Source organism: Dendropsophus ebraccatus, chromosome 4 (assembly GCF_027789765.1).
Source record: "Dendropsophus ebraccatus isolate aDenEbr1 chromosome 4, aDenEbr1.pat, whole genome shotgun sequence".
In the NCBI taxonomy this organism is placed as follows: Eukaryota; Metazoa; Chordata; class Amphibia; order Anura; family Hylidae; genus Dendropsophus; species Dendropsophus ebraccatus.
Window position 1 is genome coordinate 61,521,893 of NC_091457.1, and position 17,383 is coordinate 61,539,275.

At 39.6% G+C, this 17,383-nt stretch overlaps 1 protein-coding gene across 1 annotated transcript in view; it reads left to right on the forward strand.

The window, feature by feature from the left end:
* Nucleotides 1-496: 496 nt before the first annotated feature.
* Nucleotides 497-17,383, forward strand: part of NKD1 (NKD inhibitor of WNT signaling pathway 1) — a 61,075-nt gene continuing 44,188 nt past the window's right edge. The window contains exons 1-3 of the mRNA XM_069968436.1: nt 497-763; nt 894-926; nt 3,086-3,192. Of these exons, the coding sequence (XP_069824537.1) occupies nt 739-763; nt 894-926; nt 3,086-3,192 (165 nt within the window). The 5' untranslated portion in view covers nt 497-738. The remainder of the gene's footprint in view (nt 764-893; nt 927-3,085; nt 3,193-17,383) is intronic.

Here is a 17,383-nt window from a genome sequence, read left to right on the forward strand (position 1 = left end):
CCTTGCTCCAGCTCATGAACAGCGGTACGAAGTAGGGAACCCCTCTTTATGATGTCCATATGCTGAAAGAGGGCAATAGGACAGCTCCCATCCCGATTGGAAAACCCCTTAAAGTGCATTGTGCCAGAATTATTGTGCTATCACTGAATAGGTAAGCAGCTGCCTCTTTGCCTCATCATTTGCTTTCAATTAACAAAAAAAAGGTTTTGTTCTTCCAGGTGATCATGGAGGCATTATTCCTTTTACCTCTCTTGCATCATACAGTACGTTTCCTAAGGATTTCATCAAGGCAATTCATTAAAGCGCTATTTACAAACATCACTTCGCTAATGACTTCAAACTCCCCAATTCTCCCCTCAGTTCTGACACTCTCTTTCCTCTCACTTGTTTTTGTCGACCCTTACTCTTATCCCCTCCCCTCTCCCACCACCACCTCCTCCTCCTCTTCTGCTCTCCCCTTTCATCCCCCTCTCCCAGCCCCTAACTCCTCCTTACTCTGTGTAGACTGTGTGTGTGCCTGGCAGAATGAGCTGCAGCTTTTCTAACAGGATAGCATGAGGTGTCACTGCTTCTAGGGATATTAGCTGCACTCTGTTTCTGGATTTAGTAGGGGGACCAGCTCCCTACAATAGTCTGCTGTTGTGGATTTGTATTCCTTGTGGAAAACACATGGATTTAACCCGCACTGGATTGTAATGTACATCTGATGTCCAGGATCTGGGGGTCTCCTGCTGAGAGATGGGGAAACTTTATTCCAAACATGGTGAGTGATGGCCTTTATCTGCTCTATGTGTTGATACATGGTATATAAAGACTCTTTTCTTGTAGTCAGTCATCTAATCATCTCTTTTTGTTTCTTTTCTATACTTCATGTTGTTTCTCCTGACTGGCAGCTGCAGTTTGCAAACCCAGAGAGAGCCCTGAAGGTAGGAAATTGAATCCCCCCCAGACTTTCTAGCTTTACTGGCTGCTCGTCCCACTCTGTCTTGTATGTTTTGTTATTCTGCTATTTCTTTATACAATTTGTAAATTTTGTGATTGATCCAATGTATCATATATCATATACTCATTGTGGGATCTAGTATCAAACCATAGGAATTGCATCATAGTGTTAAACTGTCCCTCTGGTTGGTGGTCTGCACATGTATCACTCAAAATGTCACACACGTCTTCCACATGACATCGCGGGCTACGTTTTCCAGTAGTTTTTGATATGTGTGAATACTGATTATTCTACACAAAGTCCTGTCAATTTGCTTTGATGCATGTGTTGCTTTACTGTCGCATCCCTTTCTAACACCAGCTTTTAAGAAATATAGGTCACTTTAAGTAAACGTATACCATGTCATGTTATTGTTTTATAGAGGGGAAGCTCATGTGCTTTATTAGCCATGATGATCCTGAAGAGATGTGTGCAGGCAACAATATGACGTGTGTATGAAGTATGAACTTGTTAGGAAAGTTTGGTAGCAAAAGTTAAAAAGTTTGTAGTTCACAACATACTGTAGACTTAAAGTGTTTTTTTTATGCTATTAACTCAAAAGTGATATATATATATATTTAACTCTAAAACGGGGATTCCCAAACTTATTATCCCAGGGGAACCCCTGAATAATATCTCCACTCCTGGGGAAACCTGTAATGCCATTACTGCCTCAGAGGGGCTTGATGTAGAGGTGGTTGATGCATTCTATAATTCTTGTCCAGAGCTATAATTTAGGTATGTTTACTGCTTTGCAAAGCATCTTTGAGCAGGCTGACATCAGTTTGCCTTGCCTATTGTATAAGTGGCAGGTCTTATTGCTGTGTTCCCTGGGACATCTGATCAGGACTCCAAGAACCCCAGAGCTCCTGGAAACCCTGGTTGGGGAACATTCCTCTAATTAGTGAAATGCTATGCTTCTGATAATCATTGTAGTTTCCTGTTGAAGTCTACTAAGAAATTTTAACAGTTCTTGAACCTATTGAACTTAGTTTCTGTACCGGTGGGTGTTCCTAACTTACATACTGTCCATCATGGCATTATCCATTATGTCTTATAGGGGACAATAATTATTTATAGGACACTGTCTGTCATAGAAAAAATGCTTTGCTGATGCTCTATATGGTTCACATAATTGTAGAGTTTATATTTGGATGTGTCAGTTACTGGTCCTCGGTTGTAGGGAAGGTCTTTGGAACATATCTATTTCTGATTATACTATACATAGATACGTTGATAAGACTCTCATGTCAGAAACTTTATGGGTTTCCAGTTCTTGCTGATATTTGGTACCATTACGACTTACTTAATAAAGGCCATATGGTGGTGGTTTCTCTTTGTGGAGTATAAATCCACAAGTTCTTAAAGTTGACATATATGCTTTCAATGATGATGTACTTGGTTACATATGCTGACTACATGGGCATTGTTATCTGTATGAAATATGGACTTTAATATTTACTATAATAAAGAAGCTGTGATGGTTTAATTTGGTCTTATTGATTCATTACTTAACTTTCAGTGACTGGGGGTCTAGGATCCGAAGCTTCTACCAATGGACTTGTGTCTGCCTAAGTGTGTTTGATCTGTGACCAGTCCTTGTCTAATCCCTTCATGTGTCAGTGACCCCGTAAACTAGGCTTTACCAATACTTAAAGTCGATCTTTGAAATGCTAGCTTCTTGTGATCTAGTCTAATTCCCTGGAATGTCTTAGATCACTGATATGGTCAAAGTGTTTTAGTTAATTCAAAGACATTTAAAGACGTTTCTAACATAATTTTTTATAGCTTTGTTTACAATAAGTCTAGATTGGGGTCATTCTTGGTGCCAGGGCAATAGAGTGTACTCCGGGTCATGTTACTGACAACCACTATTCTGTAACGTGACAGTCCTTGGGGCTCTGTGGTTGCTTTTTTATTATTCTATGTGGTATATGAAATGCATATAATAATTGCAGTTTACCAATAATTGCATGCATATTTCAATATTGGCATTCAAGAGTGAATGTTGGAAGTTACACAATTGGATCTGATAGTTAGAATAGTGAGCTGAGTGTTCTCTTCTGGTTAAAAACTCACACGTTTTATGCCTTTTCTTTGTAGGTGACAGCTTTGCAGTAAATGCTTGTTTGGCCAGGAAAGGCATAGAAGACTGGATTGCCAAGCAGAAGTGCTCAAATATTTCCAGTCACAAAACTGGGTTTAAGAGGGTAAGGCATTGACTTAAACTTGAGCCATATGAATTTGAGGAATAACTTGGCTACATGAATATTGTTTAATGTCCATTATTAACAATTCTGTGTAAAGAAATAGGTAAAAGACCATAGTGGCTGAAGAATAACCCTGGAAAAGTGTAGGTTTCACACTTTTAATCCACCCTGATACAGTATATGTCTCCGTTCCAAACAGTGTATTGATCCCTTAATAGCTTGACAGGACTTATATGAAATACTCAGATCAGTTTTGGTGCAGGAACTTTTTAGTTGTGTACAGTAAATGGTGAAGAAGTTTCACGGAGCCCTGGTTGAGAGAAGTGATTCAAAATATGGTGAACTTTCAGCAAAGTAGTAATCCTGTAAGCTGCTGCTATGAGTAAGCACCACCTTAAGGAAGACTTCTGCATTCTTAGACTTAAAGTGAAATGTAAGAAAATATCATTTTCCGCAAATATTGCCACCGGGATGACATTTACTGTACCAGTTTTCATTAGCAAATCATTGTTCCCCGTGTTGTGTGACACGTTGCACTACTTAGACAGTGTTCAAATTTACTTTTTTTTTTTTTTTTTGGCTATTCTTGTATAATTGGGTTTCTCAGGTTTTTCATTGGGTCTTCAGTGGAAATCCAGTGTAAAACATGGAAAGAAACAATAATCTCTGAGGATTAAGGAGGTTTCCACCAAAAAAGGATCCATCACACTGGTCAACAGAACAGAGCCATGTTTCTTCAAAAGGAATACATCATGTATTAATTTACTAATTTCAACCAGATGCTGATACATATGTTTTTCTAATCTGTTTTTATTTTATTATTTTGTCATACGTTTTGTACATGGCTTCGTCTGCATTGGAAGTTTCATTGGGGCCTCATGTACAGATTTCGGCCAACGCTGCAGACAAAAATGTAACAAGCATCATTTTTTTTGCACAGTAAAGTTCAGTAAAATAATAGACAATAATGCAGAAACCCGATGGACCCTATTTAAGTCAATGGGGCCTATTGGGCTTCTTCAGTGTCCATCATATAGCAAATCTTTCAAGTTCATTTTTCTTTCTACTGCTTCATTAATGGAGCAGATGAACGGCAAAACAATAGAGCCTTCAATGCAGATGTGGTTGTAGCCTTTATGGACACAGTCTTCTTTCCAAAGCTGTTGATAGCATTCAGAGATATGCTTGACAGCAGCTTTTAGACTATAGGAAGCTGAGGCCTGAAGATGTTTAATGACTTTTATAGGAGAGTGTTCTAGGAATGCTCTATGACCTGTAAAGCAGTCATTGTATAGGGAGGCAGAGGAGGGGAGCTGTGAGTATTACCTATTGTCAGTGGCGGTTTCTGTGTTACCTATATATAGGAGTTACCCTTCTTTGTAATTGTCTCTGTTGAAAAGTGATCTTAACAGAACATTAGAGTCAGTCTATTAGAGTCAGTCTATTAGGAGGCGCGGTGTCTGAAGTGAAAACTAGAAAAGTTCACAATTTTTTTAAGTTGGAAAAAAAATCCCATGGAAAGCTGAAAAATATGTTTAACATCAACACAATAGGTCATTTTCTGATGACACATTCCCTTTCAATTACATGAGTGGTTGTGCTTAAGTTCTTTTGAGTGATGCCCCTTTGCCTGGGAAGTGATAATATTTCTTATACGTGTTAGTAATGTTTGGAGACTGCCGGCCGCACAAGATGTGGGTTTTGGCATTAGTTCTAAATTTCTGGCATTGTTCCATTTCGCATTAACCCCTTTGCTATCGGCAGTTTGGAGAGCGATGCGGCACACAAGTGTAGAAGCAAAGGACTGAAACAGATGTGTATCAGAAAGATTAAATCCTGTTTTACTACTTCTTATCTGAGCATAACTATGTGTCACTCTTCTGCGGGAACCTTCATTTCAACACATAAGCTCCTTTCATTCATCTATTTGATTAATGACAGCTTTCTAAGCACTTCAGAACCTAGATAAAGTAAATACATTTATCTCAAAGCTGCAAAATAGATCAGGCCAACAACAAAAGATTTCACAGCAAGATCATAGAGGTGGAGAGCTATTTGAAATACTTGTTTCCTTTGCTTTCTTAAGGAAACTAGAAAAAAAAGGTGTCAGAAGTTGTATGCAGAGATGAGCCTGATTGTTTCACATGGCTTGAGATGAGCACGGAATGCAGCCATTTTGTCAGGTCGTAGGCATCCATGCACATGTTTTCTTTCTTTACTGTTAAGTATCTGGCAATGATGTCCATACACTATTGCCAGATAACTACCAGGTGCTTATGAAATGAGCCAGCTGCTCAGATCCAAATCCAAAGAATTAAGTAATGGCTGTACAATTGAAAGAAAATCTCACTAGTGATGTGTTTGAGGGCTTAGCAATGAATTAAAAGAGAGCCTGTCATCACTTTCATGCAGCCTGAACCACAAGTCATTGGGGTGGTCCCCTGTGATTTCTCCCTATAGCAACTGGGAAAGCTCTAGTAACCAAGGTGGAGAATGGATAAGTCACCAGGTTCCACCCCAATGACTTATGGATAAAGCCGCAGGAATGTAGTGACTTTAACTTTGTTAAAAAGTATAGCGATAAATAATAGTTCCCTAATATGCCACATCAGGCCATAATATGCTTAGAAGGAATCAGATGTGCTACAAAAGAAGGTACGTGCATAAACAGGTCAGTATCTGTTGACCACAGGGCAAACATACACATTAGACAAAGGTCTAATAAGTTATATGTAAATTATCCCATGGAAAAATAGACCCTAGTCGTATGCAGTCGACTTCATATTGGGGTCTTCAGCTGGACCTCTGAGATGTGTTATTGTGTCAAAGCCTAAGCCCACTATGGTATTCTGTTGGCCAGTCCAAACATATTGACATACTGACAAAAGGTTTTCTAGCTCAATTTGCATTGCAAACAATGAGGTTCAGGTTGAAACTCAGAAGTCTTGTACCATAGGTCCGACAATTGCAAAGTTGAAAAATGGACCCTTCCTCCAAGCCACATGCAACACAACGTTTTTTCTGGCAGCCTAAGATGAAGAATAAAGTGCTTGTTGCATTAAAATGACATCTTGCTTTATCAATGGGTGGTCCCACGGAAGATATAGTAAGAGTCGTGTCCATCTAGTACCGATTAAATTTTGTATAGAAAAAAGGATGGAGGGCTATATCCATATTTTTTTCTTTTTCATGATAAAAATGGTATAACTCAAGCAAGCTTTTAAACCATAAAGTCACTTTGTTCATGTGGCCCTTTCATCCATGACCCCACTGTGTTCATTAGTGAAGCCATGTCTCTGGGCTGAAGTCCTACATGGTTCTTTCAGCCATGTGAGATCACCTTTAAAGGCGCAGCCTTTACATCTTCATCTTACTATAGAAAGGTTTGGTCAACGTAAAATTCCTGGCAATTATCTCATCACTGGCTACCAGTATATCATCTATTCAACAAGTCCTTTGTTCTTGTAACACTTTTGTCTCAGAAAGTGCAGAGCACTTAGGCTGTGGAATTTCTGACTGCAGAGGGATTATAATGCTTACATTATATTTGCTGCAACTGTTTTTTATGTTTAATAGAAGGAGCGTGTGGACAACTCCTGCAGCAATTCGTCTTTCTTTGATGTTCTCGTTCACAGAATGTTTATAGTTTCTAATAAAGGGATTTATTTTTCTTTTTTGTTTAACAAAGAAAATGATTAATGGTGAAATTGTTCTCCACATACTTTAATCATGGTAGGAAAGAAGATTCAAAAATCGAGTGAAGAGCAAAAATTGTGATGTCAGCATAGTATTTATGCACTTCTGCTAAAAGCTTAATTTATAGTTTGGCACTATATATACGCCAAGTGTACACTGCCAGATAGCATTATATACTACTGTTTCAGTGCAGTTTTAAGGGAAGGGGGGACTGGGTGATAGAATTTCAAAATAGTAGTTGCTTTCTTGTGTGTTCTAGGTAGAGCGGAGGACTACAGACTGCATCAGAAATTATCTGTTTAGTACCGTGTGTTACGCTATAGTCCGGCTCTATCACTTATTTAGTATAACAGAAGCACACAAGGAGTTATAGTTAGCACCAGTTAGTTTTAATAGTTATATTTTAGGATTGAGATATCTTAAAAAGAGTCTTGTTTTCTTTAATCACGTGCTTGTGCCTTTCCCTGGTGATTTAGTTTATATCTTAAAGTGGTTGTCCAGCCCAACAAAATGTTCGTGTTAGGACTAAAGCTTGCATAAAAATGAAAAGAGTTATTCTGTACTGCCTCTATTCCTGATGCATCTGTCCCAATAGAGCCCAGTTATGGTAGTGCAGTACTTAATTCTTTCCTTTCTACACACAGGCCAATAACCGGCCATTGCAATAACCCTACTTGGCTAAATAATTGACTAAGATTGCATATTCAAGAAGAATCAGGAACCAATGGTCCATCAAATGGGGCACCATCGGGACAGGAGCAAGAAAACTTTTTGTAGGCTTGGACAACTAGTTTAATGATCCAGTTGCTAGAGGAAGGGGTAGTAAAACAGCACTGTTCTTTTTGATCAGACTAAATAGTTTGTTGAAGATCTCTGACCACAATGACTTGTGAAGGTCTACTTTGAGACAATAAGACAGTTCTTCATCTTCTCTCTTAAAAATAACCTTGGCTTAAGACCAATGCTTATGTGATATTGGCACTAGAAGGGAATATTAGAGTTCCTTGTTATGTTAGCAGAAGCGTCTGTTTGACTGAGCTCTTGCAATACCTAATGACAGGTGAAAGTAGTACTACCAGTATTACAGAGTTAACTTTAAGTATTATGAACACAAGGAATGTTTGCTTGTTGGCAAGAGCCTAACAGGATGTTAATTTAACAGGCAGTTTAATTAGAATTTGTGGTAAGTATAAAAAATGTCACTAATTTGTCCAGCTAGTATATTTAACACTGTATATAGGGGGTATAAAACTGAATATTTTTAATCTTAAATTCAAGCTTTCATTTTAAAGCTACTGTCTAGTGCAATCTCAAAGGTAAAAGATCTATGAAAAGTAAGGACTTGCATGTATGAAACATTAATGACACATCTTGTGATTTTCCCATAAACATCCACCCATTGTTAGGATAGGTGATGAGTGTTTGATCTCCCCGGGACCCCCATGGACTATAAAAACAGGGTCCTATGCCCCTCTAAAAATGGAACAGCAGTTAAGCATGAACACTGCCACTCCATTTAAGGTGTATGGCATTGTAGGCGATAGTTAAAGGAAAACATGTATACGAATCTGCTAATAGTTCACAGTAGCCACTTAGCTCCTCTTTCCAGGATCAGACTTACCAGGATCAGAAGATCGATGCCGGAAACAGAAGGAAAGCAGCTACTGGGAACTTTTAGCAGGTGCATATCTATCAACCTGTTGATAGTTTTCCTTTAAGTTCAGTGTCTGACTATCTTTGTCAGTCCTATAGAGTTAAAAGGCACATGCAGCACCACTGTACCATTCAAATGAGTGACATGGGGTTCTCATTTTTGTGGAATACCCCTTTAAATTTATCTCACTTTGGTATTTTAAGAATTATAAAGGAATGTAGAAAAGGTAGAACTTCCTTAAAGGGGTTATCCAGCGCTTCAAAAACATGGCCACTTTCTTCCAGTGACAGCACCACTCCTGTCTAAAGTTTGGGTGGGGTTTTGTAATTCAGTTCCATTGAAGTGAGTGGCGCTTAATTGCAAACTACACCTGAACTAGAGACAAGAGTGGTGCTGTCTCTGAAAGAGTGGCCATGTTTTTGTAGCACTGGGTAACCCCTTTAGGGCGGGTTCACACTACGGAATTCTCGCGGACAATGTCCGCGGAATTCCGTCAGCTGTCCGCCCGCACATCTGGGCGCTTTTCCGCCGGCCCCATAGACACCATTCTATGGGCCGGCGTATTCCGCTATACGCTGAAAGAAGTGTCATGTCACTTCTTTTAGCTGATCGCGGAATACGCTGGCCCATAGAATGGTGTCTATGGAGCCGGCGGAAAAGCGCGTGCCCGTGCGGGCGGACAGCTGACGGAATTCCGCGGACATTGTCCGCAAGAATTCCGTAGTGTGAACCCGCCCTTAAGCTGCACCATGCAAAAAAAGACAAGTGACAGACTAAAGTATTCGAGTGTGCATTACACAACACTAAGTAGATAATAAGGTTAGGCTTCCTTAAAATTCAATTTCTTTCTCTGATGTGCAAATATTACTTTTCAATAGTTAGACTTTGTGAAGGCCGGATGGCAGCGAGGTGGTTGAACTTGTCAATGTTGTTTGCATATTAATTCTTGGTGGGAATACCCCTTTAAAGGGACTAAATACTCTTGTGACATAATGAAAGGATTAGCTGCACTGCCAGCAATGTAACAAAGCCGGATTCCAAAGAATTAACTCTGAGCGATACCAGTTGCCTCCATAAGCTGGGTTCAGCCCTATATGCAGGGTTTGGGACACTAAGCCCCCTCCCCATTAATTCATTATTTTGGGATCTGACACAAAGCAGATGCGTTGGCTGACAATTTGTTAGTGAACCATCTGGATTTCCAGCTGTTAAAATCAAAACGGATATCCAGCTGCCTCAATGTGTGCTTTACGTATACTTTTCACCTGGAAGATACCATATCTATTAAAGCCAGTCATTCTAGAGCAGACGATGAAAGCCTGTATCTGATATCAAACTAGAACTGCTTGACTAGTCTAAGTGTCAAATAAAAACACTATCTGTGTATCACCTTTGAGGAGCCTAAAAATACGGAATAGGTGTTTTTACTTCATAGTCCTAGGTCATGAGAATTCCTAACATATAGGAGAGAAGCAGTGCTCAAAGTGAGATGTGGACTCTTTGCAAACTTAGGGTACTTTCACAGATACAGAAGGGTATGCAGCAGATTTTATCTGTAATTTATGATCAGAAAATTATATTACAGTACCTGCAAATTGGATGAGAATTTAGCACTTTTCATTTACAGTCAGTAGGTGGTTGGGTTGCCAAGGCAAAAGTATCACCAAATGTGTAACACATCTTTTACACCAGTCTGAAGAATGTTCAACTTTACAGGGACCAATTAAATCTTCAGCATATCACCTTATGTTGCAGATTTTCCCTATTGACTTCAGTGGGGAAGCAACTGTAAGATTTTGCAAAATCCACATGTGAGAAGTTTTTTCTCCATTTCAAAATCTATAGAAAATTTTGCAGCGACAATCCACAATGAATCAGCATTAAAGTCTGATTTAGTGCAGATTTGTAAGGCAGCAGAGAAGTCTGTCTATTATATTTTCCATTTCTCTTAAATGAACTACCACAAAAATGACTGCGCATGAAACCCCTCTAAATATGGAATATGATGTTGACTCATCCTTAAGATATGTATGTTTTTTGAGCTCTAACCCCAGGACTCTCCCCAAGCGGTAGAACAAAAGGGCTTAGTGCAGCAAAGCTGTTATATATCTACATACAGCAGCTCGTTTGTTCATGTGATTATGCCCAAAGCCAAACCAGTTGGGTGGCACTATGGGTCCACGCCCATTGCCTGTTACAAAATGAATGAGAAAAGTAAACAGGAGGAAAATTTGCCCAAAGTGTTTGAAGGATTGTCTGTATGGTTCTGAAACAATCTTGCAAAAACTCTGCAGAGAACACAGTGTTTATTTCTGGCTGATCTTTTCCATTTTCAGATAGGGAATGGCTAAGACATGACATAGAAAGAGGAGGAGCTTAGCAATTTTTGTGTCCTTCTTCAGACAGAGCAGAGAGGGGAGGATCCTGCTGCAGCCAGTTGTCTTAGCTTGTGCTCTCATCTGCGTCAGAGTAGAATCTATTGCGTGCTGTTGGTGTCTGCCACATTAGAGATTCGGCACCGCCACTATTTATGTATCAAAGTAGAATCAAAAATGCATTTGGACATAGCCATACTACCAAAAACAGGATTTGGGGAGTAGAAGGCGTGAGGGAATGACAGAGTGGCACATTTTTTTAATATTTATTAGAAATAAAACATAAAAGACTAAACACTAAAAGGTGGTAATACACTAGCAAAAGTTTCAGAAGTAATTTACATTTTTTCTTAGTTTTTCCTAAATTTTTCTTTTCAGTTATTTTCAGACTACTCCCGCAAGATGAAAGAGAGGGAAGATTTATTTTTAAGGTTTTATACATGGCTGTAAAGGGGTTAATGCCGCAGCTGAAGCACATAAACAGACTGGGAAGGAAGTAGCTGAATAAATACAGACTCCCAGGGTGCTTTGAGGTAGTAGCCAATAAAGACTTGGAGGAGGACTAAAGTGTGTAGGACAATCAGTCGTCTCTTTTAGAAGCAGCCTTTCATGTAAGGCTGTTAGCAGTTTTGGAAGGGGTCGGGACTTCACCTCTGTGGTCTCCTTCATGTTAAAAAAATAACATCAGCAGCTCCTGGTGAAGCCTTTGCACTGTGAAAATAAATAAGAGCACCGTTTTGTTTGCTTTTTTTTGTTAGTACATGTCTGTCTTACTATGTCCTTCTTGTGATCCACTTTTCACTACTGAACTTTTTTGGGATAAATCGAGTCAGTACTATGTTGGACTATAACATGGAAAAAGAGAATTTCAAGAGACAGCAAATAGAACTGTGTCGTATAACAGTTTTTTTTTATTGTTTGCTTTTACTTGAAGCTCCACATTGGAGTAACTTTGACTATGTAGTTAGTTTATCTTTTAGTTTGGCGTTACTCAGTGTTGTGTAGGAAACAATTGTACTGCCTAGAAACAGTGAACAATCTGCTGTTGGCAGATAGGTTCCCTTATTGTCTCGTTGGTTTATCAATATGTAATATTCCTGTAGCCTTGTTCATGAATAACCAGTATTTGTAATAAGCATTTATAAAGTTCAGACTATTTGAAAGGGGGATTTCAACTTTTAACAGGGAATGTGACTGATCGCAAGGGGTCCAGCTGCTGGGACCTTCCCTATGATTTTAAGAACAGGAACCAGAGTCTCACCACAGAACAGCATAAAGATTTGCCCATTCACGCTGTGCCCCTTTTATTGTCTATTAAGTCCAAACTCTGGTTCACAAACCTAAGAAGGCCTGATTATCGGCAATTGTGGTGGATAATCGCTTTGTGTAATGAAGGCAATGATCCGCGGACATGCACAATGTCGATTGATCGTTGTCTTTTGTTGTCTTGCAACATGTTGAAAGAGAAACGACCTTGATAGCAACATTTTGCTGCTGTCGCTCCATGTAATAGCAGTGGCGGCAGCAGAGCGCCTCCATTTCCTATGGACTTCTCCAGGAAGCCCCTCCCGCTGCCTGTTTCTCATGAAAGGAGCCGCCACTGAGGCTTCTACATCCATCTCTAAAATGACAGGCTAAGTGGATCACTGGCCATGGCGCTATGCCGTCTTGGTCAGTGATTGGCTGAGCCAAATGTCACTTCAGAGACTAGTGTAGAATCATAAGTGGCGGCTCTGGTCATCGGGAAACAGACAAAAGGACACAGGAGAATGTGGAGAGGTAAGAATATTACGTTATTATTTACTACATACAGCAAGGGCAATAACGATGACCGTGCAGGCCTTGCCGATAGTCAATCCCCGTAACAGGCACTGTAAGCAAGTCCTGATCTAGCAGATCGACACTCCCTTATCTTGCAAATCGGGCCAGATAAGGCCCGAAGACTGCAATCAAATTTACTTATTATGGCTCCAGATAAGTTGGAAGTGGTATGGATTTGTAATACACCAACTCTAGAAGTCTGTGGGTCCACATTATGCTTCTCCAAAAAGGTTAATTATCTTTCAAACTGAAGCTTTTTTTTAAGACAGCTTTCTATAAAACCTGTTTTTTATTAAGAACATCCTGCATCACCCTTACCAGTAAGTTTAAATGTACCCCCAATGCTGGAAGGAGATGTGTGAAGGTCATCTTCAATGTATAAATCTTATGTAGACTTTTCCCCACATGACTATTTTATGATAGACCAATTTGTTTTTACATCCGGTTGTGTGCCTTCATAATGTTAGATTCTACTCTTTCATTAAAAAAAAAAATCTTTCAATATTGATTCCATCCAAACTTTGCTTAGCAATGTGAGTCCTGGGGACAAGCACATTCTTGCAATCTTTCTATAATGTCACGGAGGGTCCAAAAGGATTTGAACTTCTTGTTCCTTAGATCTTTGCTAGAAATGTGGAAAGACTTTTGAAATCCTGGCATCGAACTCTGCCAAATTCTTCTCAGGCTCTGTTGTGAATCCTAGCCATATAAAATACTTATTTTCTGAGCCTGTTTCATTACACAGACAGCAAAAAATGCAGAGTCCTGGATGGAGATCCTCATTGTTTTGCTTGTTTGGATGTAAAAAAGCTAATCTTTTTCTTCTATTGGTTCTCCCTTTGACGTCTATTGTGTTTTAGGAAAAACATCCAGGCTACTCTAACATAGACAAACCGCACTCACAAAGGCTGCTCTGTTAAATATCCTCTAAGAGTTCATTTTGATGGGATTGAGAATTTTTTGGCAAGTGAAAGCAAAGAGATCGTAAAGACAAACTTAGTTTGCAATCATTTAGGCTTGATGATATCTGAAGCCTTATCCTAAACAATAGAAATATATAGTCAAACCTAAAACCAATACTTTCTTCTTCTGCTTTATCAATTTTTTTTATAGTTGTAGATTGCAAAATTGCAATAAAACATATGGCCAGACACTTGGGAATGCCTTAGAGCTTTAACGTCTTTGATTCTTCATGTACAATCCTTTTCCATACACTCAGGCACACAGAGGATATAGGGGAGCCCAATGAGTAAGAACTTATTTTCTCTTGGTTTCGAAGTAATGCCTACAATGCCTAGGTTACATTATGTCTTCTGTTTATTTCTGGTTCACGTTGGATGTTGTTAACTGCACTGACCAAGGAGTCATAGATCATTCTCAACTCAGGCATCACCACCATAAATCCTTCACGAAGGAAGCACGTAAAAGCTGACCTCACAGTGTACCTAACTGATTTGTATCTTCCTTTGATATCTGATAGCAACCTTATGTCTATTCATCTGCTATTATTATTGCAAAATCTAGTCATTTTAAGCATGCACACACTTTCTTAGAAGAAACCATTCATACTGGAGGGGGGCTGGATGTTTAAGCTTTAATATAGACCCACAAAAAGTGGCCTAAGGCTTAATTCACACTAGTGTTTTTTGAAGCTTGCAAGAAAAAACAAACTGATGCCAAATTGAGCATTCGGCACCTGTTCCCAGCTCATTGAAAATAATGGGATCCATTAATAGATCTGTTACCTTATGTTTTCTAGTAATGATATAATAAAGTCTTGACACACCGATTATAGACCATACACACTTTATGTGCATGGCAATAAACTTTGTGACAAATGATAGAAACCTTAAAGGTACTGTAAATACTGTAATAGTATTGCATGGTAGGAAACAGGATGATATTTTTTTCTCTACGGCTAGACAAAATTTTAAAAAAAGGTCAATAGAGGAGAAGTTCAGGCCACAACTAAAAATCCACTGCAGGTGGGGGGTGCAGGAACATAATAAAGAATGTATATTTACTAGTGATGAGCGAATAGCGAGATATTCGAATATTCGATATTCGTACGAATATCCCGCGAATATTTGAATATTCGATCGAATATTCGATCCCATTAAAGTCTATGGGAACAAGTATTCGATTAGTGAAAAACATCTATTTGACCATTTGGATGGTAAAACCGGAAGCTGGGGGATTTGACCGCTTATCGAATATGTGTCGAATATTCGTGGGATATGCGTACGAATATCGAATATTCGAATATCTCACTATTTGATCGAATATCTATTCGATCGAACAGTATTCGCTCATCACTAATATTTACCCATCCTGTGCCCCCCATAGCACCACATAGCTGCTCCCGCTGGCCTCCTCTGGCTCTCTCTCCTGTGATGTCACAACTCTGGCTCAGAAATGTTTGCTTAGCCAGTCAGTGACTGGTAATGGACACTGCTGCAGTCACTGACTGACTGAGCGCGTACTTCTCCCTGGGTTGTGACGTACAAGGAAGCCAAGAGGAGGCGAAGTTGCGTGGCTGTCAGAGAAGTGGTGATGCAGTACTACGAAGGCACAAGGACAGGTAAGTATACATTCTTTTTTATGTTCCTGTGCCACCCCCACCCCCCGTGCTGTGGATTTTTAGTTGGGTAAACTTTAATTGTAAAAAACAAACAAACAACTAGTCTTCTGTGAGTATATATTGCATTTTAAAGTAGTTAAAAATCACCCCAAATTATCAGATCTACAAGAGAGTCCTACAGACCTACTTAGTTCATGTAGTTTTTTCATTCATGCTTAAAATATAATTTCGTCTTGCCTACGTTTTCCTTTTCCCATCCTTCCCTTCCTTAAATTCCGGTGTTACTATGAAAATCTTGGCTTATTATACAGCAGACAGGGTGTGCCACACAATTGTCACACGAACGGAACATACCCAGTGCACACAAATTGAGACTGGCATGTTGAAAACTAGCTCTTTGTAGAGGCAATAATTCTGCAAAAACTAGCATGTGGCACTGAACACTCAGATATCACAATTTATAATTCTAGCTGTAGAATTTTGTGAAAGCATAATACACAGGCTTTACAAGATGTGCAAAATAGTTGAAAGGACTTTAGAACTTAAAGGGCTTTTCATACCACCAGTACTGAAAGGCTGTTTATAGCCGGCTTCAAGTAATTTTGCAGTGTTTCTAGCATAGAAAAAAAATATATACTAGTCATGTTTCACATCCATGTGTCCCCCTTGGTGCAACTGCTAATCCCTAGTGCTGGCAGGGCCGTATTTACAATTCATGCTTCTTTACATACTGAGAGTGAGTATGTCCCTGCTTAGTCACTGGAGATAGTGTATCAATGCAATTGCACCAGTTTAGTGGAGTGCTTGAAAAAAAGGATTAGTGTTTCCCGCAAATCCATTACTTACTGTGCATTACTTTTAACTAAATCATTGTGCCCCCTATATACTCCCACCCTGATGCTGTGTCCACCTTCCTAAGCAATCAGCGGTGGTCATGCATGCACAGAATATTTCTGGTCTCCCTCCTACATCAGCTTTGTGCCTATTCGTATATTCATAAGCGTCTCCTCTACTCTGAAAGCACAGAGCATGCGCATTGGTATTCTCTTCCTCTGACATGTGTAGAACTTGCTGAATTGGTGCTATTGGAGTATGAGAGCTGGGTGTCCAACCTCAACATTTTGCACTCTTAGGGTACATTCACACTGAGTAAATCAGGTGGAATTCCTGCCTGTCTCAGTGTCCCATAGCCTGTCTATGGGAGAGCGTGCGCTCCTCCGCTGCCGTGGCTCTCTGCTCGAAGAGGTGACATGTCACTTCAGACCTGGTCTGGAGAATCTGCGGTCACCGTACACGGTGGGGCTAGCTCAAAACGGCTGCATCCCAGCCGTATGCGGCGACTGTATAAAGTGCAGAGCAAGCTGCAGGCATCCGGGAAAAGCATACCTCTTTCACCCATCTGGCCCGCCCTTGTATCCTACTGGTATTACTGTACCTCCTTCTCTGCCTCTCAGATCTCACTGCTGTCTGATTTTTTTTTTACTAATTTTGGTGTGCGTTGGAAGAGGGGGTAGTCTTATAGGGCGAGTATATCCCAAACTCTATATTTTAACTGGAAAAGTCTTATATACCCAGTCGTCTTATATGCCGGAAAATACGGTAAGTACCCTTGGGGGAAAAGAACTATAATGTGAGACTCCAGCTCCTCAAGGGCGAGGTTAGTATTTGTACCATTAGATTAAATGCCTGTTTCTTGTAACAGGGTTTAGAGTTTTCATAATTTTGTGGTTTATATTAAGGTGATCATTTGTGAGTTGTTGGAAATGTGGGCAGTGCCGTTTAATTTTAATTGTTGTGTATTGCTGGTCATATGTTTCAGTGGATCAACCACTCACGTCAACCAATCTGGGAAAGGCACACATCTATATTTTATAATATTTTCAGATCCAAATATCAATCCTAGGAATAAAAATTGCATGGTATTTTTTAGAAAAATTTAAGAAAATTGTATCACAACAATATTAGTGCTTTCCAGTCCCAACAACTTCTCCTACATTGAGACAGTGGTATACTGTACATTTGTCAGCATTTGAGCCTTGGATAGATGTTGGACAATTAACATCC